The 26,327-nt window shown below is 43.6% G+C and overlaps 1 protein-coding gene across 3 annotated transcripts in view; it reads right to left on the minus strand.

The window, feature by feature from the left end:
- The window catches only part of WDR59 (WD repeat domain 59), a 66,418-nt gene that overhangs the window by 23,678 nt on the left and 16,413 nt on the right, over positions 1-26,327 (minus strand). For 2 of the 3 annotated variants that reach the window (XM_080937172.1, XM_080937171.1), the window contains exons 4-17: positions 26,012-26,097; positions 24,620-24,700; positions 22,403-22,440; positions 20,543-20,631; positions 18,627-18,743; positions 17,258-17,335; positions 15,037-15,193; positions 12,183-12,262; positions 11,012-11,165; positions 10,788-10,912; positions 4,436-4,600; positions 2,681-2,776; positions 2,368-2,524; positions 1,440-1,509 (exon numbers count right to left, since the gene is read on the minus strand). In XM_080937172.1, coding sequence (XP_080793298.1) covers positions 1,440-1,509; positions 2,368-2,524; positions 2,681-2,776; positions 4,436-4,600; positions 10,788-10,912; positions 11,012-11,165; positions 12,183-12,262; positions 15,037-15,193; positions 17,258-17,335; positions 18,627-18,743; positions 20,543-20,631; positions 22,403-22,440; positions 24,620-24,700; positions 26,012-26,097 — 1,493 coding nt within the window. The remainder of the gene's footprint in view (positions 1-1,439; positions 1,510-2,367; positions 2,525-2,680; positions 2,777-4,435; positions 4,601-10,787; positions 10,913-11,011; positions 11,166-12,182; positions 12,263-15,036; positions 15,194-17,257; positions 17,336-18,626; positions 18,744-20,542; positions 20,632-22,402; positions 22,441-24,619; positions 24,701-26,011; positions 26,098-26,327) is intronic. The other variant, XM_080937173.1, reaches the window with a different exon arrangement.

Below are 26,327 nucleotides of genomic sequence, written 5' to 3' on the forward strand. Positions count from 1 at the left end.
CTGCTAGTCATCATTGTGGGAATGCAAATCAAAGTAACAAGGCAATTCTTCCCACCCACCACCGTGACAGAACACAGAGAGAAGCTGTGCAGTGATCAATCCTGAGGCTTTGCTGCGAGGACAACACACCCTCGCCACTGAGCACAGACTTCCTCGAAGTTAAACACATGCCTATCCTATGACTCAGCAGTTCTACTCCTTGGGTCAAGAAATTATAATGTACATCCATGCAAAAAAGAGGAAAGAAAGAAAGAAAGGAAGAAAGGAAGGAAGGAAGGAAGGCTCATATATTTCATTTCACTCTTAACAGCCCCATACAGGAAATGATCCAAGAATCCATCAACAGAAGAATGAATCACTGTGCGTTATGTTCATACAATGCAATTATTGATCCACGCAGCCACTCAAATCAAGTTCAATAACATTAAGTTGAAGAGAGTAAGCCAGATATAAATTAGTTCATGCTGCACGATTCTAACTCAATGAGGTTTAAAAATAGGAAAAACTAAAAGAGGATGACAGACGTTAGGACAGTGGTTCTTCTGGGACTTGGCAAAGGGACTAGGAGCTTTTAGAGGTCAGGACAATGTTCTGTATCTTGAACTGAATGTTGGTCACTGAGCAGTAAACTCTAGACTTTTACACTGTCAATTACACGTCAGTGAAAGACTGCTCACTGGAAAATGTCCCCACTAGGACAAGTGGTCCCAAGTCCAGACCAGCTACTCATGTTTTCCCTGGAAGTGTGGGTATTGGGACCCTGGGAATTTAACCTCAGTTCTCATGAATCAAGGTTTCATCTGCCTGGTCTAACGCAGAACCTGGCAATTTCCCTCTCAAGCAATAGCATTTACTCTCATGTGGACTAGAGACAGACTTTAGTATACTCCTTTAATCCCCCAAAATAATTTCTTATTGAGGAAAAGACAAAGTGACAAATCAGAGAAAGGTTTGAGAGAAAGAATACACCCAATGCTCAAGAGAAAGGACAGGAGAGAGGATGCTGTTTTCCTGAGACACTTTTACAGACAGGCTGCAGAAAGAACAAGCCAGACACAGGTGAAGACAGCACAAGCCAGAGAATGAGAAGGAGCCAGAAGATTAAAACAGATTGCTAGAGTTTGAGGCCAAGAAGAGCAATTCAGTCAGAAGCTGAGAGAAGCCAGTTTGAATCAGTCAGCTTGCAGAGGAGTTTGAGTCAGAACAGCGGAGTTGAACCAGCCAGCTAAAGATCAGAAAGAGCTAGAAAGAGTGAGTTTATTCAGCAGTAAGCCTTTGAGATGACAACTACACCAGGCAAATAAAAGTTACTTTCCCATCGTACAGTAGAAATAAGTTAATTTAATTGAAGAAAAAGAAAAATTTAACTGAAGAACTGAAATGAACTTTGCAAAGAGAGACCCCGAGATGCAGATTCCTGCCATATTTCCCAGACTCACCTAGGAGTGGGTTCTGTGGGAGACACAGCTCGATGCATTGTCATGGGCCTTGTGAAGTACACCAGGTAACCTGACAAAGGAGACACATGAGCACAGTGCTGTCAGTGAGCTGGACATGGGAACTCCTACGGCAGACCTGGTAATCCTCTTGTTCTCCGAGACGGTGTCCCACTAGGGAGGGCAAGCTGAAATGGAACTCATAGCAAGCCTCCAGCCTCATCATTCAAAGTACTGGGATTAAGGTATAAGCCTCCACACCTGGGTTAGTAATAACTGTACTTAAAATGTACATAGAAATTTGGTGGTACTAGGGACTGACATGCACACATGGTAAGCATTCTTACCACCAGCTGGGAGTGTTTTTCTCTATTTCAGTACCTTAGGCACATCACCATAAACTGCCAAGGCCTGTGACTATAGTGACCCTTAAAGGGACAAAGGTGAAGGTCTGCTAAATCTAGGAGAGGTAAAAGGATTGAGAATCTAAGCATACACACATTCAGGATCATCAGAACTAAACAGTTAAGACTTGGATTATGGCAAACATTCTTTTTTACAAAAATTTATTGATTTTACTTATGTGTATGTACATGTGTCTCTCTGTGTGTATGCCGAGGTCCAAAGAGGATGCTGGATCTCCTGGAGATGGAGGTTCAGGTGACTGTGAGCTGAGGGACGTGGGTACTGGTAACTCAACTTGAGACCCTAAAAGAGCAGCAAATGCTCTGCCCTGATGAGCCACCTCCCCAGGTCCCCAGTAGATATTCTTAGGCTATACTCACAGGTACCAACTTAACATTACATCATATGTTGTTCTGAGTTCTTGAGAAGTAAAAAACAAACATTTTCTGATAATTAATGCAGAATATAAACTTTCTTAACTACATTCCTTCAGAGTTAAGAGTCAAAGAACAACAAACAGACCAACCTGCTCCACAGAACCTGGCCCCAGAAGTCCTAGGAAAGGGAATATTGGCATCCTGGTATGAGCCATAGGCAGTGGTCACCCGTGCAAATGTTGGTAAGGGTGGTGTGACAGAGTTTGGGAGTGCAAATGGGTTGCTGGAAGCACTGTCCTCTTGGTTCTGAAATCAGAGATAAGCACACTAGAACCCACAGCCTATCTTTAAGTTGGATTACAAGACAATGATACAGTACCACAGAGGGAGCAGGGTCTCAGGGGTAAGAAATGCAACAAAACACTAAAGCACGGGTTGGCTCAACAAGTTCACGGTTCCCACCACAAAAGACTCAAGGCACGAGACAAGCTGGCGCAGGCAAGGCTCCAAACAGCTCTGGTTGCGTTTCACTTTCTGCAGGGAAGTGTCCTTTAGGATCTGGAAAAGACCCAAAACTCCATCAGAGAGAGAATCATATGTCCATATGTTTCCTGCCTGGCTATATTCTGCAAGGTACCTGGAAGTGTGCTGGCATCAGAACCGGCATACGACCAAGCCTGCAGCTCAGAGGAAGAGCTTTCCTGAGCTTTAGACAGAAGAGAATGACTACTCTTTCTTTCTATTGAGTTCTACAGTTTTCTTCCACACATAAAAAATCTCACTGTTTTAAAAACATCCTCACTGGGTTGCAGAGAAAACTGCTTCAAGTGATGTAAGTCAGAGCAAAGATCTGAGTGATATAAACCACAGCAAAGATTTCTATTCAGCAGAAGTTAAAACATACTGTTATATTTTTATCCACTAAACACGGTGACATTTCAAGGTACACACTAGAGATTCACCCACATTAAGAGAGGCACATGAGCTGGACCACTGCTGTCACTGCCTGCATGGAGCACAGGAGATGAGCCTCCTTCACACCCACAGCTGCAGCACATAGGAAACTCACAACTGTATAGAAGGTTTGGTATCAAGAGTAAAAAGTGTAAAATATCTGATTTTGGGGGTGTGTCAGCATTTCATGTAGCCCAGGCTGGCCTCAAACTTGCTATGTAGCTGAAGATAAACTTAAACTCCTAATCCTCCTGCCTCCCATTCAAGGTGCTTAGATTATATGACTGTACTATCTGGCTCATTTTCACTAATTATATATTGACATGATAATATTTTTAAATGTGCCAAGTTAAATAAAAGTACTACTAAAATTTATTTGTCCTAAAATTATTTTATATACACATCAATTTCTGAACCCACAGGGCTTTTTTGTCTTAGATATTTAAATGACTATACATATTTTTTTCTAACTATCAAATATCTTTTAGCTTCAAAATCTATCTTGCCATATATCTTGCCTGAAAGTAAGATACTTTCTTTCTTTCTTTTTTTAAAGATTTATTTATTATATATAAGTACACTGTAGCTGTCTTCAGACAAACCAGAAAAGGGCATCAGATCTCATTATGATGGTTGTGAGCCACCATGTGGTTGCTGGGAATTGAACTCAAGACGTCTGAAAGAGCAGTCAGTGCTCTAACCACTGAACCATCTCTCCAGCTCAGTAAGATACTTTCTTTCTGGACGAGTGACGTTCCTTTGCAGAGTTCTTAACCTCTGACTACTGCAAAGCTCTAAATTACAAGGGCTTTTCCTGTAGTTCATATATTTGCATGCAGTATTTATGAAATCCTTCATATCTAACACTTGTAGAAGTTTTTCTGAAGAAAAGCCAACAGATTTTATTAAATTTTCAAAGGACATTCATACCCACACCTCAAAAAAGCAGGTTAAGGACTTCTACTCTATGGTCAAATCTCTGAGGTGGAGGACAGCCTGGCCTAAAGAGCATGGTCCAGGATGTCCAGGGCTACACAGAGAAACTCTGTCTCGGGTTACAAGAAAAAGAAAGAAGGAAAAGAAGCCCTGCCTTACCGCTGTGTGCACCAAGTGGGCGGCCAGGACAGTGTCTATGCAGCAGAAACTGCAGCACTCAGGATTAGGCAACGTCTACATCTTACTGATCCAGGTTGGTCCTCAACCCCACCATGGCCTGTTACAGCCTCGAGGAGACGCTGAAGCTGGGAGCCCACCCAGCCTTACCTTCAGCAGCTTGGCCTTCACGGCAGATGTGATAGTGGTAGGGTTAATGAACTGGAAAGAGGGAGCAGCGTTGTTGGGGTACTGTGCTGGGAAAGTCACCAGCATCTTTACATGGTGGTTGCTACAATGCACAGACACTGTGCAGCTCCGGTCTGCAGCATCCATCTGCAAGACAAGGGCATGGCGCTGTCAGGACCAACAGCACAGTCTTCAGGTGCAAAGGGCTGTACCTTATACTGTGCTGCATTCTATCTGCAGTGCTGGGCCTCAAAGCCGGCCTGGAGTAGGCAAGAGAGCCTCTCCTGTGAGCCACACCCTCAGCAAGATACAGATATATTTTAGCAATCAACACAAATCCCCATGCTCCAAGTAACTGAGTGAGGAGGAAATGCCTAGAAAGATAAATGAGTCTGAAAGATAATTCATTTTCAAAACAGTTTTAGTACTGGTTTAAATACATTCATTATATATATATATATATATATATATATATATATATATATGTATATATGTATATATATATATTTAAATTTTATATGGGTATGTCTGTACACTGCCTATGTGTCTGGTGCCTTTGGAGGGCAGAAAGGGCACTGGATTCCCTGGAGTTAGAGGTTGTGAGGGATGGAGCAGGTGCTGGAATATGACCTAAAACCTCTGGAAGAGCAGCAGGTGCTCTTATTTAGAGAGCTACCTCTTCAGCCCGAAACTCAAAATACTTTATCTTTAAAAAAGCATCTCAAATCTACAATGTTGACTAAAACTTGTATACCTATTTTATGATGAAAAAAAAGTTTAAAGACATAAACTGAGTCAACTTAAGAACTCCTGAGAGAATGTATAGACAGAAAATTTAAAAAGTGACTCTTTGAGGTCAGGCTCAATGGGGTGTGGGGTGGGAGTGGGGGCAATGGAGAGTAACTCCTAACAGGTACAGCTGTTCTATGTACAGACTTTCTATCGCTCTGTATGAATGCATGCCACCTGCTTGTAGTACCCACAAAGGCTGGAGGAGGGTCTCAGATCCCCTGAACTACAGTTACAGTTATGAGCAGCCATGTGGGTGCTGGGAACCAAACTTGGGTCCTCTGAAAGAGTGGCCAGTACTCCTAGTACTCTGATCCATCTCTACAGTTGCATAAAGGAGTTATTTTGTTTGTTTGTTTTCTTTTGAGATAGGTCTTACTATGTATTCTAGGCTAGTCTGGAATTTCTTATACCAATAAGGCTGACCTTGAACTCATGAGCTTCCCTGAGCATTGAGACTACAGAAGTGTGCTACCACACTTGCTGGTTACAGTGTGGTGATTTAAATAAGTATGGTCCCCGAAGATTCGTGTATTTGAATGCTTGGCCCATAGGGAGTTGCACTGTTAGGAGCTGTGGCCTTGTTGGAGGGAGTGTGTCACTGTACTTGCTGGCTTTGAGGTCTCTGAAACTCGAGTCAGTTCTCCCTCAGCCGCTTGCAGATCTGTATGTAGAACTAACTCTCAGCTCCTTCTCCAGCACCATGTCTGTCTGCATGCTGCCACATTTCCCACCATGGCAATAATGGACTAAACCTCTGAACTATGAACCAGGCCAATCAATAGTTTCCTATATAAGAGTTGCTGTGGTCATATTATCTCTTCACAGCAACAGAAATCCTGATTAAGACACAGCAGTTTTTTGTTGATTTCTTCTTTGTCTTTTGTTCTGGAATTAGGTAGTGGCAAAAGCTGCACAACTGCCCCAGTCAAGACCTTTCTAAAGCCAGAACACCACTGCCTTCACCAGACCACCACAGTTCTCACCAGACCTCCACTGCTCTCACCAGACCACCACAATTCTCACCAGATCACCACAGTTCTCACCAGACCTCCACAGTTCTCACCAGATCACCACAGTTCTCACCAGACCTCCACAGTTCTCACCAGATCACCACAGTTCTCACCAGACCACCACAGTTCTCACCAGACCACCACAGTTCTCACCAGACCTCCACAGTTCTCAGCAGACCTCCACAGTTCTCACCAGATCACCACAGTTCTCACCAGACCTCCACAGTTCTCACCAGATCACCACAGTTCTCACCAGACCACCACAGTTCTCACCAGACCACCACAGTTCTCACCAGACCTCCACAGTTCTCAGCAGACCTCCACAGTTCTCACTAGACCACCACAGTTCTCACCAGACCACCACAGTTCTCACCAGACCACCACAATTCTCAGCTGGGACAAGAGCAGTGCAGGCTTAAGCTGATACAAAGAAGCCATTAAAGTAGCATTTAGGCCTGTTGATTTCCATCTTGGCCAACTAGAAAAAGCAACTGAAGTGAAGTTTAGTTAAAAACTGCCAAACCTATGGGAAACCTACAAACTTCAACTAGGCATCTAAATTTAAATATTCAAATGTTATCTCTTTCCACAAACAGCTGCTGGCCTTTGAAGTCATTTTGTACCTTGTGTCTTGATTGCCTCTTCTGTGAAGCACAGTAACTTAGGCATTAAAAAAACAGCTTTATTTGGTTTTGTTTGGTTTTCCCTCTCCCAACTACCCTCTCCCACTTTAGTGTCTTGGTATGCTCCTACACTGGAAAAATGAGCCTTCACTGGACCAAAAGCCTCTCCTCCTATTGATGCCAGACAACGCCATCCTCTGCTACATATGCAACCAGAACATGGGTCTCTCCATGTGTGCTCATTGGTTGGTGTTTTAGTCCCTGGGAGTTGTGGAGGGTTTGGTTGGTAGATAATGTTCTTCCCATGGGGTTTCAGACCCTTTCAGCTCCTTCAGTCCTTTCTCTAGCTCCTTCATTGGGGTCTCCGTGCTTAGTCTGATGGGTAGCTGCAAACATCCTCAGCTGTATTACTATGACTCTGGCAGAGCCTCTGAGGAGGCATCCATATCTGGCTCCTTACAGTAAGCACTTCTTGGCATCAGCAACAGTGACTGGGTTTGGTGACCAAAAAAAAAAAAAAAAAAAGGATGACCTTTTTTTCAGTCCCTGCTCCACTATTTGTCCCTGTGTTTCCTCCTGTGAGTATTTTGTTCTCCCTTTTAAGAAGGACTGAGCATCCACATTCTGGCCTTCATCCTTTTTGAGCTTCATAAAATCTGTGAATTGTTTCTTGGGTATTCAGAGCTTTTTGGGATAGTATCCACTTATCAGTGAGTATATACCATGTGTGTTCTTTTGTGACTGGGTTAAGTAAGGACTCAGGATGATAGTTTCTAGTTCATCCATTTCCCTAAGAATTTTTTCATGAAGTCATTGTTTTTAATAGCTGAGTAGTACTCCATTGTGTAAATGTGCCACATTTTCTGTATCTATTCCTCTGTTAAAGGACATCTGGATTCTTTCCAGGTTCTGGCTATTATAAATAAGGTTGCTATGAACATGGTGGAACATGTGTCCTTGCTGTATGTTGGAGGGTCTTTTGGGTATATGCCCAAGAGTGGTATAGCTAGGTCCTCAGGTAGTACTATGTCCAATTTTTTGAGGAACTGCCAGACTGATTTTCAGAGTGGTTGTACCAGCTTGCAATCCCACCAACAATGGAAGAGTGTTTCTCTTTCTCCACGTCCTTGCGAGCATTTGATTTGCATTTCCCTGATGACTAAGGATGTTGAACATTTCTTTAGGTGTTTCTCAGCCATTCAGTATTCCTCAGTTGAGAATTCTTTGTTTAACTCTATACCCCATTTTTTATTAGAATTATTTGATTCTCTGGCTGCCCACTCTCCCCCTACCTATTCAATATAGTCCTAACCAGAGCAATTAGACAGCAAAAGGAAGTCAAAGGGATACAAATTGGAAAGAAAGAAGTCAAAATATCACTATTTGCAGATGAAATAATAGTATACTTTAAAATTCCACCAGAGAACTCCTACAGTTAATGAACAACTTCAGCAAAGTGGCTGGATATAAAATTAACTCAAACAAATCAGTAGCCTTCCTCTATTCACAGGATAAACAGGCTAAGAAAGAAATTAGAGAATTGATATCTTTTACAATAGTCACAAATAATGTAAAATGCCTTGGTATGACCCTAATCAAGCAAGTGAAAAATCTGTATGACAAGAACTTCAAGTCTTTAAAGAAGGAAATTGAAGAAGATCTCAGAAGATGGAAAGATCTCCCATGCTCATGGATTGGAAGGATCAACATAGTAAAAATGGTCATCTTGCCAAAAGCAATCTACAGAGTCAATGCAATCCCCATCAAATTTCCAACTCAATTCTTCATAGAGTTAGAAAGAGAAATTTGAAAATTCATTTGGAATAACAAAAAAACCAGGACAGCGAAAACTATTCTCAACAATGAAATAACTTCCAGGGTAATCATCATCCCTGACCTCAAGCTGTATTACAGATCAATCATGATAAAAACATTATGGTATTGGTACAGAGACAGGAAGGTAGGTCAATAAAATAGAACTGAAGACCCAGAAATGAACCCACACACCTATGGTCACTTGATCTTTGACAAAGAAGCTAAAACCATTCAATGGGAAAAAAGACAGCATCTTCAACAAATGGTGCTGGTTCAACTGGCAGTCAGCATGCAGAAGAATGCAAATCAATCCATTCTTTTTTTAAGATGTACTTATTTATTATATATGCGTACACTATGGCTGTCTTCAGACACACCAGAAGACGAGTCAGATTCCATTACAGATGGTTGTGAGCTACCATGTAGTTGCTGGGATTTGCACTCAGGACCTCTGGAAGAGCAGCTAGTGCTCTTAACCACTGAGCCATCTATCTCTCCAGCCCAAATCAATCCATTCTGATCTCCTTGTACAAAGTTCAAGTCCAAGTAGATCAAAGACCTCCACATAAGACCAGGTACACTGAAACTAATAGAAGAGAAAGTGGAGAAGAGCTTAGAACACATAGGCACAGGGGAAAAATTCCCAAACAGAACACCAATGGCTTATGTTCTAAGATCAAGAAGCAACAAATGGGACTTCATAAAATTGCAAAGCTTCTGTAAGGCAAAGGACACTGTCAATAGGACAAAATGGCAACCAAATGATTGAGAAAAGATCTTTTCCAATCCTACATCTGATAGAGGGCTAGTATCCAATATACACAAAGAACAAAACAGCTTTAGAACCAAACAAATCACAGCACTGCAGCACACATCTCCTGTATAGTGAGCTTCCAGGGAGTGAGACTCAGTTCTCTGAAACAAAGAATTTTAAATCTGTGCACGCATTTTAAATTTTAAATTTTAAATTTGTGCACAACAAAAGGAACTTAGTTTTATGTTCTTGCCCAGGAGCAGACTTGGCAAGATTTAGTCTGGGGCTGCTGTCTAGGCATCAAAGAAGTTGAGGTTTTGGTTCCTGGGAACTTGGCTCTTCCCCTGAAGATACTGGAATTATCAGTTCCAAGACCGCTGTGCTGAGCACGGGATACCACAAGTACATTGTTGACCCATGTTCCCTTTGTGCAGCACAGCTTGATTAGCATCTTACTGACTTTATCCCATTGTGTGACAGACAGCTTCTACTGACTTCATCCCGTGTCTCCCCTGGAAACAGTATATAAGATGCTGTATATCTTAATAAGTATCCCTGGCATAAGACATAGATTGTGAAAGACCTCCCAATCCTAGACTGATGCCTTCTTTATTGTCTTATTTCCTGGCCTCATTCTCCTTAGGACCCTGTCATTGAAGAACAACCTGCTGGTCCAGATCTGTTGCAAGTATTAAGTGAACCAAGAGGCTTTGGTCATCTTCTTACACCGAATTTACAGGGGAGGAAACTAGCTCACAAAGGGGATATGAAAGAGCACAGTACAACAGCATGGAGAGATAGGAGATTCGGCTCTGCCATTAGCCTTCCCTATATTCCTGACAATCAGTAGGTCTTCCCAGACCCAACATCAAAAAAAGGGAGGTGGGGCTAGAGAGGTGCTACAGAGATCCTAGTGGTACATGGGCTTCAAAAAATGTTTATGTTTGTAAAAACTTCTATTTCTATAAAATATGTATGGATTAAAAAAGAGGCCTAGGGGATGGAGAGATGGCTCAGCAGTTAGGAGCACCAACTGCTCTTCCAAAGGTCCTGAGTTCAATTCCCAGCAACCACATGGTGGCTCACCGCCGTCTGTAATGGGATCCAATGCCCTGTTCTGGTGCGTCTGAAGACAGCTACGGTGTACTCATATAAATAAAGTAAACAAATCTTTTTTTAAAAAAAAAAGAGGCCTAGAGCTAGAGAAAGTTCAGCAGTTAAGTGTGCTTCCTATTTTTCCACAGGGCCCACGTTCTCAGCACCTGTGTGGGGCAGCACCAACAGACCCATTGCTCATCCTCCTATATAAGCATGAGGCCTATTGCATTACTCTGCCTTACCTCCACATTGACATTCCGGATCTGCACGTTGATCAAGGAGAACTCCTGCTGCAGAGTCTGAGGCAGGCCTAGTTGGTCTGATTTCCTCTCTTCCAGCAAAGTGCTGGGAGGATCTTCCTTTGTGGCTACCAGGAGAGACAGGCAATATTGAAAATGTTTTAGAAAACTAGTCAGTTCTGGGGTATCTGTTATGTAACTCTGGAACACATAGTGGGGTCCCTCACCTAGGACATCAGTTACATTACCATCTTCCTCTCCGTGGCTTAAGCTGGGTTGGTGATCTGTGTCTTGAGGATGTAGGGTCTTCTCTGGTTCCGGCAAGAGAGAAATGCTCTCAATGAACTCATCAACACCGTCCAGTATGTCATTGGCACAGAGCTGAAGGCAAGGGTAAAGGATGGTGTGGAGAATGTGCTTCAATGTTAAAGTGTTTTCCTAGTGTGCCCAAAACCCTGGGTTTGATTGACAGCAGTACCAAAAACCAAAAAACCAAAACATAAGGATAAAGATGTAAGAGAAATGGTCTCTGTGTCTAGCTAAAGAGTTCTTTAAAATGGACATCATAAAGGACAGAGAGTAGCCAAGAACTGGTACCCTCAAATACCCATCGCCAATTCTCCCTGGTTAGATAAAAAGGATAATAGACTCTATTCTTGTACTCTAGTCTTTTTCCATCACGATCAGAATAAAAATGCTGAGGGAAAAATATCTACTTAAATTCCAAGTTTTAATAGAATCATGCAGCTAACTCACATGCACAAATACCAGAACCCCAAGCATGGGACTTGACCAAAACACTCAGGTGAGTGTAAACTAAGCAGGGCTGTAAATCTCACCCAGCATTTCCCATCAGTCCTGGGGGAGCTAGTGTGAAAATGCTCTCACTGCTGTTGGCTATGAAACACCAGTGAGTTGCGCTTCTCACCATCAGATGACCCAGCCAGTGGTTGACAACACTGTCCTATGACAGTTCAGAGTGACACACCAGTACACTCCATTTATGTAAGGAACAAATGCTCACATATGAAAGCACGGGAGGGAGCTTCGTAGAGAAGGTGGTACTGTGAAGTGAATGTGTTCTGACCATCTGCAAAGCACGGGGTAGACTTCCCAATCCATCGGGAAGAGAGAGAAATGAAAGGCTAAATCATTTATTTGCTCAGTGTACCCATCCTGTCCAATACTAGGACAAGAGGAAAAGAGTAGAGTCTTTAGCCTTAAAGTGAAGACTTCTTTGGTTCTGAAAAACCACCAAGCCAGTGTGGCATACACAGGCATCAGCCCACCACAGGCACATGTTAAATGTCAGCACATATTCTCTAATTTCTTGTATCAGTTGGTTAAATTCCTACTGTATCCACTTAATATTTCTCTATAATACCACTGCATACATACCCTCTGCATTTGATAATCTACTCGCCACATTCTCAAGGTCTGATCCCGGGACCATGTAACCAGTTGATAGTCCTTGGACCCTAGAATTCACCGAATATAAAAAAAATCCTCTTAACCAATATTGTTGGTCTCATAGAAGTCAAAGATATTGAGCCAGACCAATGACAGACTGCAGTGAACATTTGTAAGAGATGATGTGTGGACAGAGGGGTATACCGGGGGACACACCGTGACACACTCCAGATCCCACGCTGAGATGTTGGTATGCTTCGTTTTGTTTGTTTTTGTTTTTGTTTTTGCTTGTGTGTGTGTGTGTGGTGTGTGTGTGTGTGTTTAGACAGGAGGTTACAAGGGCAGAAAGTGAATGAGAGGGGACAGGGAGCTGAGTGAACTGGGGTTCATGATGTGAAACTCACAAAAAAAAATCTATAAAATGTGCTTTAGAAAAATCTGAAGGATTTTGTTATAGGCAGCAATGGAGTATCATTCATTCATTTGTTCATTCATTCATTCATTCATTCATAGTACATACAACCAACAAATAGTTTCTATACACCTTATTCTATGGCAGGTACCCGCCTTGGCCCTGAACAGTGGCAAGAATAAAAGTATCTAGCTTTATAGAGCTCACATTCCAATGGTGGGAAGAGACCAGCAAATAAACACAATAAAACCATGGCAATCAGTAGCATTCAAAATAACATCAGAGATGGCTGAGAGAGCCGTCTTCAGCTAGGACTCCCTGAGAAGTCCCAAGAGAGTAGAAACATAAATGAAGTGAAAAAATATCCAGCAAATTAGCAGACGAGACTGATGCTCTAAGACCTATTGTCACCTAAACTTTCACCTCTGCAAATGTGCTCTGGAGGAGCTGGTAAGAATGTAACCTTCTGTAAGAATAAATTGTGTTCTATGCATCATGGAATCTCATTGTTCAAAACATATTTTTGGCAAAGTGATACATCTCTCTCTGAAGTAAATAATCAGCCTTTTAGTCCTCTTAATCAGCTGAATCATATTTTTAGATACTGGATTTAGTCAAAGGGATGGATGACTCAAAAGCTTAGGGTGCTTCAGGAAACAGCTTATAAAGCATGAGGATACTGGGGTAACATCTGGGCTCTCCTGCATGGCCAACTTCAAATAACAAAGAATTTAGAACAAATCTCACTCAATTCCCTCATTTCATAGATGGGGAAACTGAGGCAATGGACAACATAACCTGTACACAGGAACAGGATAAGTGGGCTTTGGCCAAGGGTGAGTCCTCCACATCAGTCCCTTCTCTGCATTTTCTCCAGTGTTGTAGTCTGTCCTGAGGCATTCCTAACAAGGTAGCAACCTCTCTGAATCACTGTTGAATCACTACCTAGTCTCATGTTCATGGGTACCAATGCTTTGACCCCACATCTATCCTCACATGCCCTGGCTTCAAGGAAAAGCTACACCTGAGTATCCTATAACTTCAGCTCCTTCCATGCCATTCCCAGGCACTCCCAAGATCCTCCCAGCCCACTGACTCCCTTCACACATCTTCTTCCTGCCTTCACCAACTGCCCATTCCACTCCTTGTCTTGGATGCAGCTAGCAGTCCCTGCTGCCTCCTTTATACCACCGAGGTATCCAGCTTCTAGCCTCAGCCTGCTTTGAAATTTCTCTCTTAATGATCAAAGATCAAACGGCTTCCTTTTTGTTCAATTACATGTTTTTTTCACACTCTCCACTGTGATCCTTCAGTAACACCCAAACCTATGACTACTGGGTCTTTCCTTTTCCCTTAGCTGCCACATCCTGATCCTTATCTACAGTGACAACCAAAGCCAAAGGTATAAGGTGCTCCAACAAAAACGAACTGAGGAAACATGGTAGTAAAAATATACCAAAGCAACATTAGGTTGGGAAGAAGGTCAAATTTAAACACACAGCCAGAATAATTAAATTTAAGGAAGGCTCAAAAAACAGACAAATCCAAACCAGCTTTAGGGATTCACAAACTGGTAGTGAAAGCCAGATATACCATAGCAGCAAGTCCTAGGTTTGATCTCTAGAACCAGCAGACAGACAGACAAACAGACAGGATAGACAGAAAAGGCAGGGAAGAGAGCAAGAGGGTGGGAGGAAAACTGCTTGGTTTATTGGGGTTTTCTGGGTTTTTTGTTTGTTCGGGGAGGAGGACTGCTGTTGTTGCTTGTTTTCAAGACAGAATTTCTCTGTGTAAGCCTGGATGTTCTGGAACTGGCTCTGTAGACCAGGCTGGCCTCAAACTCAAGAGATGGTCTGCCTCTGCCTCCTGGAATTAAATGCATGCACCAACCCCCACAGTAAAAATTGCTATTGTGGGCTGGGAAAATGGCTAAGAGGTTAAAAGCACTGACTGCTCTTTCGGAGGTCCTGAGTTCAGTTCCCAGCAACCATAATGGGATCTGGTGCCCTCTTCTGGTGTGTCTGAAGACATCAACAGTATGTTCATACACATACATTAAATAAATAAATAAATAAATAAATCTTTTTTTAAAAGTAATTTTAAAAATTGCTATTGTTATGGCTTGGCTCTAGAAGGTTCTAAACTCTTTAGCCCTTGAAATGATTCAACAAAACCCTTCTCAAATTTGTTCCTCTTACTGGAACAAATTTCTTTTTGTTAAGCAAGAAAGACACAATGGAAGCTGGAGAAGAAAACTAGGGAGAGGGAAAATGTTACTTGCTCCCTTTATTCATCTATAATTAAACACTGGCCACCCTGCCTTCTGGATCCTAGAGCCAGCCCTGACCTACTGCCTCACTAAGGCACATGACTGACAGAGTGGTCCACCAGAGTTCAGAAGGAAATCAGCCCCCAGCCTGCCTCACTCACCTTCCTTCTGTCTCCTCCACTGGAACTCCAGAACCACATCATCATGCCCCACAAAGGTGTGAACCGGAGTGTTCAAGTCAAAAACGTTCCACAGGAGCAGGCTGTTTTCCCTCCGCAGCTGAGGAACCATCACAGTCACTAGGCCATTGCTGAAAGGCTACAGGCAAAAAGGGGAAGCCATGTTTACTCCATGTACAATCAGCCAAAACCAAACCAAAGCTGCATCTTTTCCTAACTAAAATAAGCCACATGATAGATACAAGGCATGGTGGCTCAGGCTTGCAATGCTAGCACTGAGAAAACAGAGGCAGAATTGTTACAAGTTTGAGGCTAGCCTGGTCTACACATCAAATTCCAAGCCATGATAGCCATGGGTATACAGGAAGAACCTATCTTTTTGTTTTGTTTTGTCTTAAGTTTTTGAGACAGGGTTTCTTTGTGTAGCCCTGGCTGTCCTGGCACTAACTCTGTAGACCAGGCTGTCCTAGAACTCAGAGATCAACCTGCCTCTGCCTCCTGAGCACCAGAATTAAATATGTGTGTCACCACTGCCCGGCTTAAAATCTATCTTTAAAAAAATTATGGAAAGCTCAAGCTCACCTGAGGAAAATGTCAAATACCATATGGTGCCTACCACACAGAGCCTTAGGGAACACAGCAAATGAAAAAGGAGGCTAGGCTGGATGTTTGGATAACTCTGGAAATTCTGCCATAAGCAAATGGTTCTTTCTGGTCCATGTCCTATCTAACTCTCCGTGAGTTTCTGCTCAGGAACTCGAATGCAAAGCTGTCTGGGGAAATCTGCAAACAGACAGGCCAGCAGAACACCGTCCACATGAAGCATTACCTTCTCACTGCCTCAAAGCAACACTGAGTCAAAGAAAACCTTAATTACCCCAGGCTTGCTGTCTGACTTAGTAAAACCCAGTCTGCAGGGGAACTGAGGGCCCATTTGCTTTATAACTAGACTGTTATTTAAGGAAAAACACAGTTACACACAGCACATCTATTTATCTTTTCCCTTTCTTCCCGATAACACTCCCCAACCTTCATGTTTATTTTTTAGAGCAAACATGAATGCAGAGATGTCAGCTCCTAAGAACAGTGTCTCATTTCTTGGCAAGTGATCCCAGATGCAAAACAACATAATGTCCAATTATCTGCTTTGCTCTACAATGTCCCAGGGTGACAGCCTAATGCATAAATGTTGCTTTGTTCATCCCGGTGCTTGCTTTCAAAGTGACATTAAAGGAGATACACTTATCTCTGACTCACAGCTATCAGCGTGGCCATGGGAAAATGGTTGGAGGTGGGTAACCGGCTATTTGTACCATTCTGTGATTTACAAAGCACATTCATATACATTATTTCAAGTGGAAGGCAGATTGATATTCCAACTGCCTTGGAGCTGTCCACTTTAGAACGGCAAATATTATCACAATAATAAAAGTGAGGGCGCATGGGGGTGGGGGTGGCGTGGCAGAAAGCAGCAATGAAGATGCTGGTCCTCCAGAGAACCCAAGCCCCATTCCCAGCATCCACAGCAGGCAGCCCTCAACCTCCTTCAGCTCAAGGGATCCTCCATCTTCTAACTCCCATGGCATGTACACACGTAAGTAAAAGTAACGATAAAATCTTTGAGCTGGAATGAGGGCTCAGCAGTTAAGAATAGTTGCTGCCCTTCCACACAACTCAAGTTCCATTCCCAGTGTTCATGTTGGCAGGCTTATAACTGCATGTAACTCAGCTCCAGGGGCTCCAACACTGCATGGTACACACATACACACACACACACACACACACACACACAAATAAATAAATACAAGATCCTTTTTAAAAATGTAAAGGTCAGAGTTAAAAATATCTTTCAACTCTGCACATGAAAAAACTACTATGTAAACTGAAGTATCTTTTCTAAGGCAATAAAAACATTAAATGGGGGAGTTGGGCCCCAAACTATGTCCTCTGAATCTAAACCAGAGTTCTTTCTACTGTAGCTCAGCAGCTTCCCTCCCTGCCCCTCTTCTCCATCCTGCCACTTTGAGCTACTTTGGTGAATAAGAACCTCCACAAGCCTGCTTCTCTGTGGAACATGTATCTTAAAGTACCTAAGGCCATTACTGCACTCGCCATACGCCAAACCCAGACAGAGGGAGAAACTGCTTCACAAAGAAAACAGGAAAATGCACACTCCAGACAAGAGGTACAACAGCTCACTCACTGTGTATCTGGCTTTCCAGACAGGCACCTGGCAAGGGAGAATATTGAGGTATTTCCGAGGCTGGCGGTAATCCCAGAACTACAAGACAAAAAGTTTGTGAAATAAATGGCATTTTAAAAACTCAACATTGAAGTAAGCATGGCCCTCAAGCTCACTGCTTTTCATCCTCTAAAGAAATATCCAATAGTATATTTTTAGTTCCACCCCCGTAACCATGGCACTGTCAGACACAAAGAACACTTCTTTTTACATTAGTCAACATTGCACGAAGATTTCTAGACTTCAATAGGACCACATTGGCAGATCAACTGCCTATCAAGAACCACTGTAGTTAAAAGGTAAAAATAACAAGTTTTGATCCTGCATTACTTTTACATCTAAAAGTAATTTAACAGGTAATGTGCCCTGACAACTCACTATCTGACAGACATTTAAAACTTTTCTTTATAATCTTACCCAATCTTTACAACAAACATTGCAGGACGCTACTAATCTCTTTCTCAAATACAGAATGGGATATTTCTGTTTCCTGAATTTGGGAGATTAGGGACAGAAACCCAAATGAAACAAACAAACAAGTCACTTCCCAACACAATGCCAGGGGATTTACTTCTCTAGACAGAAGAACCTTTACATAGAAAGGCCTGAACTCAATTTTAGCTAACTGCACAGAAAGATTACGGCTATATAAAGCCAATAAAACATGATGATGATGATGATGATAAAGTCACAAGACTGCTATACCAACTTCTGTGGCCACAGAAGGGTGGTGGAGCAGAGGTGACTGTGCCCCATCACCACTTTGATCAAGGGTGCACAGCTGATGCCACACACAGAGAAAATAAGCAAAGAAGAAACACTGTCTCTAAGATAAATAAAAAATGGGCTCCTGAACATAAACCTTGATCAGGTCTTAAGTTAGAGAAAACTAACAAAGCTCTATCCTGTCAGTGCTGATGTGTGAGGTCATAACTTTTACAGATATAATTATTACAGGAGGAACTGCTGGCTTACCACCACAAACAAACTATAATCTTAGTGGGTTTAACAACTGTGTGGGCTTCTTGACTTTATCTCTGTGTATACATCTGGCTTCTTTACAAGTTCTTTCCTAAATGCCTTCTGCCTCTGCCTTTGAGAGAGAGAAAGAAACCTGAACAAATTCAGAGGCTCATCAGTTGGCTGCTACATCATCCCATCCTCTGGTCGGCAGAGCTGGGCTGATGGAATCAGGCCCCCAGGGAGTACATGCACTCATGACACATATGGAACACACCAGCAAACTACATGTTTCCTTCCAAAGTGCTACCACACACCCCCATGCCTGACATGCAAAGCCCCTCCAAAGGCCCCAGTGGGGACCACTCACCTTGACAGAGTTATCTTGACTGGAGGTGGCAAAAATGTGCTCACTATCTGGGTGCCAGTCCAAGCCATGGATCTTGGAGAGGTGAGCTGCTAGATACTCCACTGCTGTACTGGGTTTCTGCAACACAGTGACACTGGGTTGTTGATTTTGAAAGAACTCTATTGAAGGTCTTCCACAGGATGGTGTGCTGGGTGCTGAGAGGACACACACACTTCCAGGACAGTTACAGCCTCTACCCTTCATTAGCCCTCTTTGTTCAAATAAACCCAGTGACAGAAACTTACCCAGACTCTTCCACATGTCCTGTGAGTAAGCCTGTCAGCCTCCTTTCTACCCACTCCAGCTTGGTGTGTGATTTTAATAAAAGATACAGGTAATGGCTGTTTCTTTTCCTTTCAGAGGGGACATTTCTGTTCTCCTTCTGACACAAGAAGACAAACCCAACCTCAACCATAAGGATAAAAGCATATGTCTTCTAGTGTGACTGAGTACTAAGATCTCCAAAATACCTTACACATGTACACACACATATATATACACTGACCTCTATCTCCCACCCTGACATAATTTAAAATGTTTAAAAAGAAGCATTAAAAATTTCCTTTTGTAAAGCAGTAATCCTAATTCGATAGAAGGTTCAGGTACAAAAGACATTCAGATCAATGTTATTTGGAACTCTAGAATACCAGAAGCAACTTCTAGAACCAATAAGTAGCGTGAATTAAATTGAAGAAATTATTCTGTAACTATGTGAACTCACACTCTTCCTCCCCTCAGCATGTGAGTTCTAGGATTACAGGCATGTGGACCAAACCTGCCTTATTAAGAACATTTAACTTACACTGAAGTGTGTGATAAACTGAATAAAATCAATGACAAATTCAAGGAAGGAAGGAAGGGAGGGAGGGAGGGAAGGAGGGAGGAAGGAAGGGAGAGAGAGAAGGAAGGGAGGGAGGGAGAGAGGGAGGGAAAGGAGAAAGGGAGGAAGATGGCTACTGGCAGACTAGACCCAAGACAGAAAAAACAAAACCAGACATTGCAAGGTCATTCCAGTTTTTTGAAATCTCCTTCTCCCCTGAGAGCCCCAGGAGGCACCTACTTCAGCTAGCACACTGCACAATGCACGCCCAGCAGGTCCTGCAGCCTTCACCAACAGACAGGATGAACCATCCCCAAGCTCCCAAGCTCTGCTTCATTTCCCTATTGTCTTTCAAGAATGTGTAGTGTTCTCTGTACAGCCAGCACCTGGGTTAGGACAGTCTTGAAGATGATCTCTATATAAAGGCTGAGGATCTACAGCACCAAATTTCACAAAGCATGGGGCAGTTATTGCACCCCAGATTTACTTTCCTCTTTGTCATTATCCCATGGACTAGCAGGAAGTCAGGTGCAGGGGAAAACCTCACCCACCATATTCTACTAATGCCAAGACAGCAGACTCCCAATTGACTTGCCATTATACACAGGGCTCAGCAACCTCCGCATGCTTATTGATACATGGTACATGAGGCTATTTTGAAGCTGACAAAATACACAAGGGAAGAGGTGAGCATCAGTCCCCTACCTCAGAGATGTGAGACCCTGTCTCAAAGAAACAAAAGAGGACAATGGACAGAAAGAGGAAAGCTGTTACCGTGGCTTCCCTGATGTCCTAATGGGGAGCTGCAAAGTGGGGCTCTATCTTAGGTCAAGGCACATCTATTGACCACTGATCACAAAGGGTTTACTCTCTACCCTCATTCAACAGGAACTCGGATGAGAAGCAAATGTCATCTGGTTACAGTGACAACTTGCCGTGCTCCAAAGGACTCTTCAATCTATTGAGGTGAGTCCTGGGACTCAACATCCTCTCCACACCCTCTGGGGGGAACTGAACACCAATTACAGGGAAAGGTCACAAGGGACAGGTCACTCACTCGCTTATCCCATATCCGCACATCACCATCATGGCTGGTGGCAAGGTAGTTAGCGTTCTTTTTATTCCATTTGACCTGGGAGGCACCAGCTGCAGAGAAAAACAACATGGGGAGAGTGGCCACCCTCAATGCCCCCGAGGCAGAGAGAGGCATGTCCAGGAACGCTAAATAACAGCCCTGGTCTGTAAGCCCATCCAGTTCCTATGACCACACTGACCCCGCCAGCACAGATAAAAAGAAGTTACAGACAAGTGAGTTAACACATAGGAGCAAGATCACAGCTCCCTCCGGAGGAAATAATCTCCAAGGGAACATCCACAGGTGACGGCTCACGATCAGTGGGGATGAGGAGCCTCTCACAGGAGCAGGAGTAGATGACAAAGTTGTCGTAAGAATCTGACTCCTACTGTGGTGTGTTTACACAATGGAGTACTACTCAGCTATCAGAAACAATGACTTTATGAAATTCCTAAGAAAATGGCTGCATCTATTGAATATCATCCTGAGTGAGGTAACCCAGTCACAAAAGAACAGACATAACATGCAGTCACTGATAGTGGGATACTAACCCCAGAAAGCTCTGAACACAGGCTATATGAAGCTCAAGAAAAACAAAGGCCAAAAAATGAAAGCCTCAGTCCTGCTTAGGAAAAAAAATAAATGTATAGCATCCTCTCAGAGTGTGGTACACCTGGACCTTAAATCATTAATAATCCAAGCCTTGTGGCAATTTTTGGTACTCACAGATCATTATAATCTATACTCACCAAGAAATCTGTTTCCATGTTACATTCTGTCCTACATGTACTTTATGCTTATGGTAACTAGTGGGATCTCAATGCATGCTATCAAACCTCTAAAAGAATTAAGTACTGATAAAAATATTCATATAATGTTATGCCAAAATGCCTTTAAAATCTGTATATGTATCCCTCTTTTTTTAAAAATAAAGTTGTAAGAAAAAAAAAAAAGAATCTGACTCCTGGATGACACCAGCAGACCCTCGAAGCTCACTCTGACCCCTTCTACTCTGTCACTGTTGTTTTACATAACAGTCTTGGGGAAACACTAACTCAACTAGCTCCAGGTTGGGCAGTTCTGACCACACATGTTCTGTACACCACCCCTACAACCTCCAGCCACTCCTTTTTATGGCGGGGGGGCAGGGGGGGTTGTTTGTTTGTTTTTGATACAAGATCTCAATATGTAGCCCTGGCTGGCCTTGAACCCACAGAGCTACTCTGCTTCTGTGCATCACCAAACCCCACCCTACACATCCCTCTTGACTGTCACGTCCCCATCAGCACAGTTAGCTTTGGCCACTGGCACTGAGCACACAGACTCCTAATGACATAAACTGGCCTGGAGCTCACCAATCAGGCTGGGCTTGCTGGCCTGTGAGCCCCAGGGATCCTCCTGTCTCTCCCTCCCTAGATCTGGGATTACAAGCACACACCATCACACCCATCTTATTTTACATGTGTTCTAAGGATTAAACTGGGGTGTTCATGCTTGGAAGGCAAGCACTTTGCCAACTGAGCTATCTCTCCAGTCTTCAGAGAGTCTGCCTCTGTGTGTGCGTGTGTGTAATGAATAATAAAAGTACCCATATTCTGCTTCAAAATAATCACAAAGGGAATAAGAGTGAAACAAGAGGGGACATATGGTGACAGCTATTAGCTGATAGCCTCGGATTGGGGTCCCCGGTCAGGGTCAGGTCAGCCTGAAGCTAGCTAGCATCTGGCACCACGGGACTTAGAACTTCATCCGACCACAATGGAGCATGGGCTGTGGGCAGTCAGAGTTGTGAGAAGGATGAACAGGGAGGAACTGAGGACAAGCCAGGGTGTACACACTCACCTACAGCCGACAGTGCAACAGTAGGTTTCCTAGTGTCTCTGAAACAGAAAAGTCAGAAGTCAAGTGCTCATCAGCACGTACCAAGAGCCAGACGGCTTGCTCCACCGTCTGCTCACACTTCGATACTCTCTTCTGGAGACTTAACAGTGCTTTACGACCCTTAACAAAATGTGTAAAGTGAGATCTGTTTTTGTCAGACACTTCAAGTAAGAAAGAGTCTGGGTTTCAAATCATTCAGGTGGGTCCACAGAAACAGATTATAACATTCAATACAGCCTGGGGTAGCCCATGTGTGACAAGAGAGGAAACACTAAGAATCAGAACCCTGTGCTGGCCATGGGTACACGCCTTTAAGCCCAATATTCAGGAGGCACAGGCAGGTGGATCTGTCATTTTGAGGCTACCCTGGTTTACACAGCAAGTTCTAGACCAGCCATAATAAACAATAAGACCCTGTCTCAAAAAAAAGAGTATCAGAATCCCTCCTTATAAGAACTACCTTCTTATAGAAGGTAGCTGAGGTGGTCAGACTCAAACAGAAACTGGAATTGCACTTGGCAGGAGCTGAGTGCTCGGTTCCAAGGGCTGGAGGGAATGCAGAGCTGTTTGATGCAGAAAGCTTAGGATTTGTAAGACAAAGCTTTGGAGACAAGTCTCAGGATACAAATATAGATACAAACATATAGTGAAGAATTACTATGGATACAAAAAAAGCACAGCAGTACACCTCAGAGTAAGTAGCGTAACTTTTCCAGGACACATGAGAGAAGCAGGTGGCTCCCTGGTATTAAGGAAGCTCACTATTTATTGTTTCTTAAACTTCCCAAATTAACGTTCTGTTTTCAATTAAGAAATTTTTATGTGACCCTGGGGCTCACAGGTTTATAAAACAGGTGTAAAATCTAAACCCCTCAGATTCATTCTGTGTTTGATTTTGAATTATTTTTTAGGTCACTGAATGTTCAGAAATCTCTTTTTGTTGCCAATTTAAAAAAAAAAAAAAAAAAAAAAAAAAACCTCATACCTTCAGGTATGACTTAAATAATGTCAATAAGGGTCTTCAGGGTCTTCTCCTTCTTTTTTTTCTTTTTCTTTTTGTTAAAGTTTTGGTTTTATTTTCAAGACAGGGTTTCTCTTGTGTGGCCCTAGGTATCCTGGGCTTCACTCAGGATGGACACAAACTCAGAGATCCACCCGCATCTGCATCCAAGTGCTAGGATTAAAGGCATGTGCCACTGTGCCAGGCTAATGCAGTGTCTAAATGAAGAAAGTACTTACTATGTGTCTATGAGAAGTGCCCCTAATCCTGTCCCTTGGCTCCCTGAGGACTCTATTTGCTGAAAGCTCTCCTCTCACTTCGGAATTCCACATTTCTCCTCAGGTGTTGTACTGAGACCCACAGGCTTAAAAGCTGGTCTGAAGGTAAGGCGGGCATATTTGGTAGGCCAGATACACACTTCTTACTGCTTCAGACCACTGTTGGTGGTTTAAATAGTCTGTCCCCCTCCATCTCTGGCTTGTCACCTGTGTACACTCCCAGCTAGCAGGATAACACAACCAAAATCCCTGTCAAAGGGAAGCAGTGACCCGGCAGCCAGAGGGCCTCCAGTACACAGATGGCCTGTTCAGAATGACCATCTCTAACCATCAGCAAAAAGAGCTGTTCCTAGACAAGGCAGTCCTCAGGTTGGGAGCTCCTTGAACTGTATTTTATGAGGTGTAACCATACGAGGAGCCATGAGCTCCCCTACCCCACCCCACCCCCACCAGCAGGGAACAGAAGCCTCACAGAGCCATAGGGCTAAGCAGATATCTCAGCAACTCATTTCTTGCTACCTCTGCAGACCAAGCTCGACTTGCAGATGCCAGCATCTGTGCTGCTTTGTCAAAGGGATTGGCCTGGCCTCTGAGGACTGCTTTGCAGAACCCTGACAAGCTTGAAGAGCCAAGGCACTCAGACTTCTGGGGACAACCATCAACTCTGACTGCAGTCCCCTGCTTCCCAGGCCCTCCTTGGGTCACAGCTGAGGAAGAAGAAGTTTCCTCGTGGCCTGCTATAACTGCTTGTCTTCTTCATCCCCAGCATTACCTCTAACTACATCTGCTCTCACATCCTGGTCTAGGGATCCGCATCCATGGGAATCAAACTGAGTCACTTAAGTTCTAACAAAGTTCGCAACAGTCCACCAAGTGGCCACATCCTTTCATTGTTCTTACTTAATATCCCAGATGTAGATGTAGGTGTCCACAGAGCTGGTGACCAGGAGATCTGGCTCAAACACTGCCCAGTCCAAGTCGCTGGCAGAGACAAACAGAACAACAGAAACAGAGAGCTTTAATGTTGCGTTCAAAAGCACTAACAAATTCAGTTTCCAGTAGCTTCATGTCTTCACAGTTTAACTCCTAACATGGCTCAGGGCAAGACACTAAAGTTCTGTGTGAGTGAACAAGAGTTGACTGAGCTCAGAAGGAAGCTCGGGTTCTTCTCCCTAGAATTGCTGGCCATAATCCCGTCTACTCCTGAAAATAAACGGGGCATTTCAACCTACAATATGTACAGAATAGTTGCCACGGGCCACAGCAGGGATCTGTCAAGCCTGCCCTCTGAGTCTCAACTCAGAAAAGCACAGCTACCTTCTTTTTTCTTTCTATCCCTTTCTAAGCACGCTTTCTCTGAAGTTCCCCTCCCCACTCACTGGCTGACCCTCCATGCAGACTTAACCCCAACAGCCGGGCCATTTCCTCTTCTCCATCTTCCTCCTCCAGGCTGCTGTGAGATCACAGCTTACCTAACCCTGCAGCTTTTTCCAACTCTACCAAATTGTTCTGAAGCCTTAAAAACAACAACAAACAAAACATAAGCTCCTTCTCACCCCTAACAAACTGCCTCTTCCACTCTCTACTATCTCCTCAGCTCTCTCTGAATAAACAGACAAAACAGAGAGGAATCACAGGGTGACCTCTGAATTATCAGCCACAGGAGCCTTGGGTAAACGTCTTAAGCAGTGACAAAACTGTTCCTTCCTGCCCCTTATCCTCAGTCCTAGGAAAGGCAGTAACCCTCAGACATTGTGTACACAAAAGTATCTAACCTTTCCTATCACTTCCGGATCAGACATTTCGGTGTGCACTAAAATTGCTAACTTTTCCTTGCACTTCCCGGTCATTCTCCCCAGCCCCACACTCCCTGTTAGATCTCTCCAGGAAAAGGAAATAGTAACCCAGAAGAAAAGAGGATCAAGGAACTCTCAGGAAAGCCCCATGGGCCGCAACTCTGAAGCAGGAGCCCCATGAGGCAATCCATGGCTGCTGCCTGGTGTGTCCTTGCATCCCAGGCACTGGGGACACCAAATAGGGAGATTCTGTTTTATAACAACTTCTTCCTCAAGCAAAAATCATCCCTGACCCTGTACTTTGGTCTGGGCTGTAGCCAAGTCTTCTGGGATTCGGGTTATACTTCCTAAAAGGGGCTGAGCTCTCAGTTATCTGGAGGTACTGGCAAATGCAATACAGCAGGTCAAACACGTGAAGAGGATGGCGGCTTCTTTACTCATCAAAGGACTGTGACCAGTGAGACAGACCAAGGAGCTACCCAGGGGCAGAGCCTACCTGATAACTCGAGTGTGCCCTTGTAAGGTTGTGCCAACTTCCCCGCTGCCATCTTTCCACTTATAAAGGTCAACCCGCTGATTACTCTGAAAGGAAGCAAGGGCGAGAAGACAGTGAGTGGTCCGGCACACACCTGGGCAGCAGCTCTCACCCGACCGTTTAAGGAAAGGAGATGAAGTCATACGGAAGACAACGTACGGCAGAGTCTCTGAGTTAAGCTTTAACAAAGAAGTCCGGTAAGTACTGGAACAAAGCTTAGTCAGCAAGCATGAGGACCTGGTGCCCAGCACCCATACAAAAAGCTGGGTGCAGAAAC

This window comes from Micromys minutus (assembly GCF_963924665.1).
Source record: "Micromys minutus genome assembly, chromosome: 24".
Lineage (NCBI taxonomy): Eukaryota > Metazoa > Chordata > Mammalia > Rodentia > Muridae > Micromys > Micromys minutus.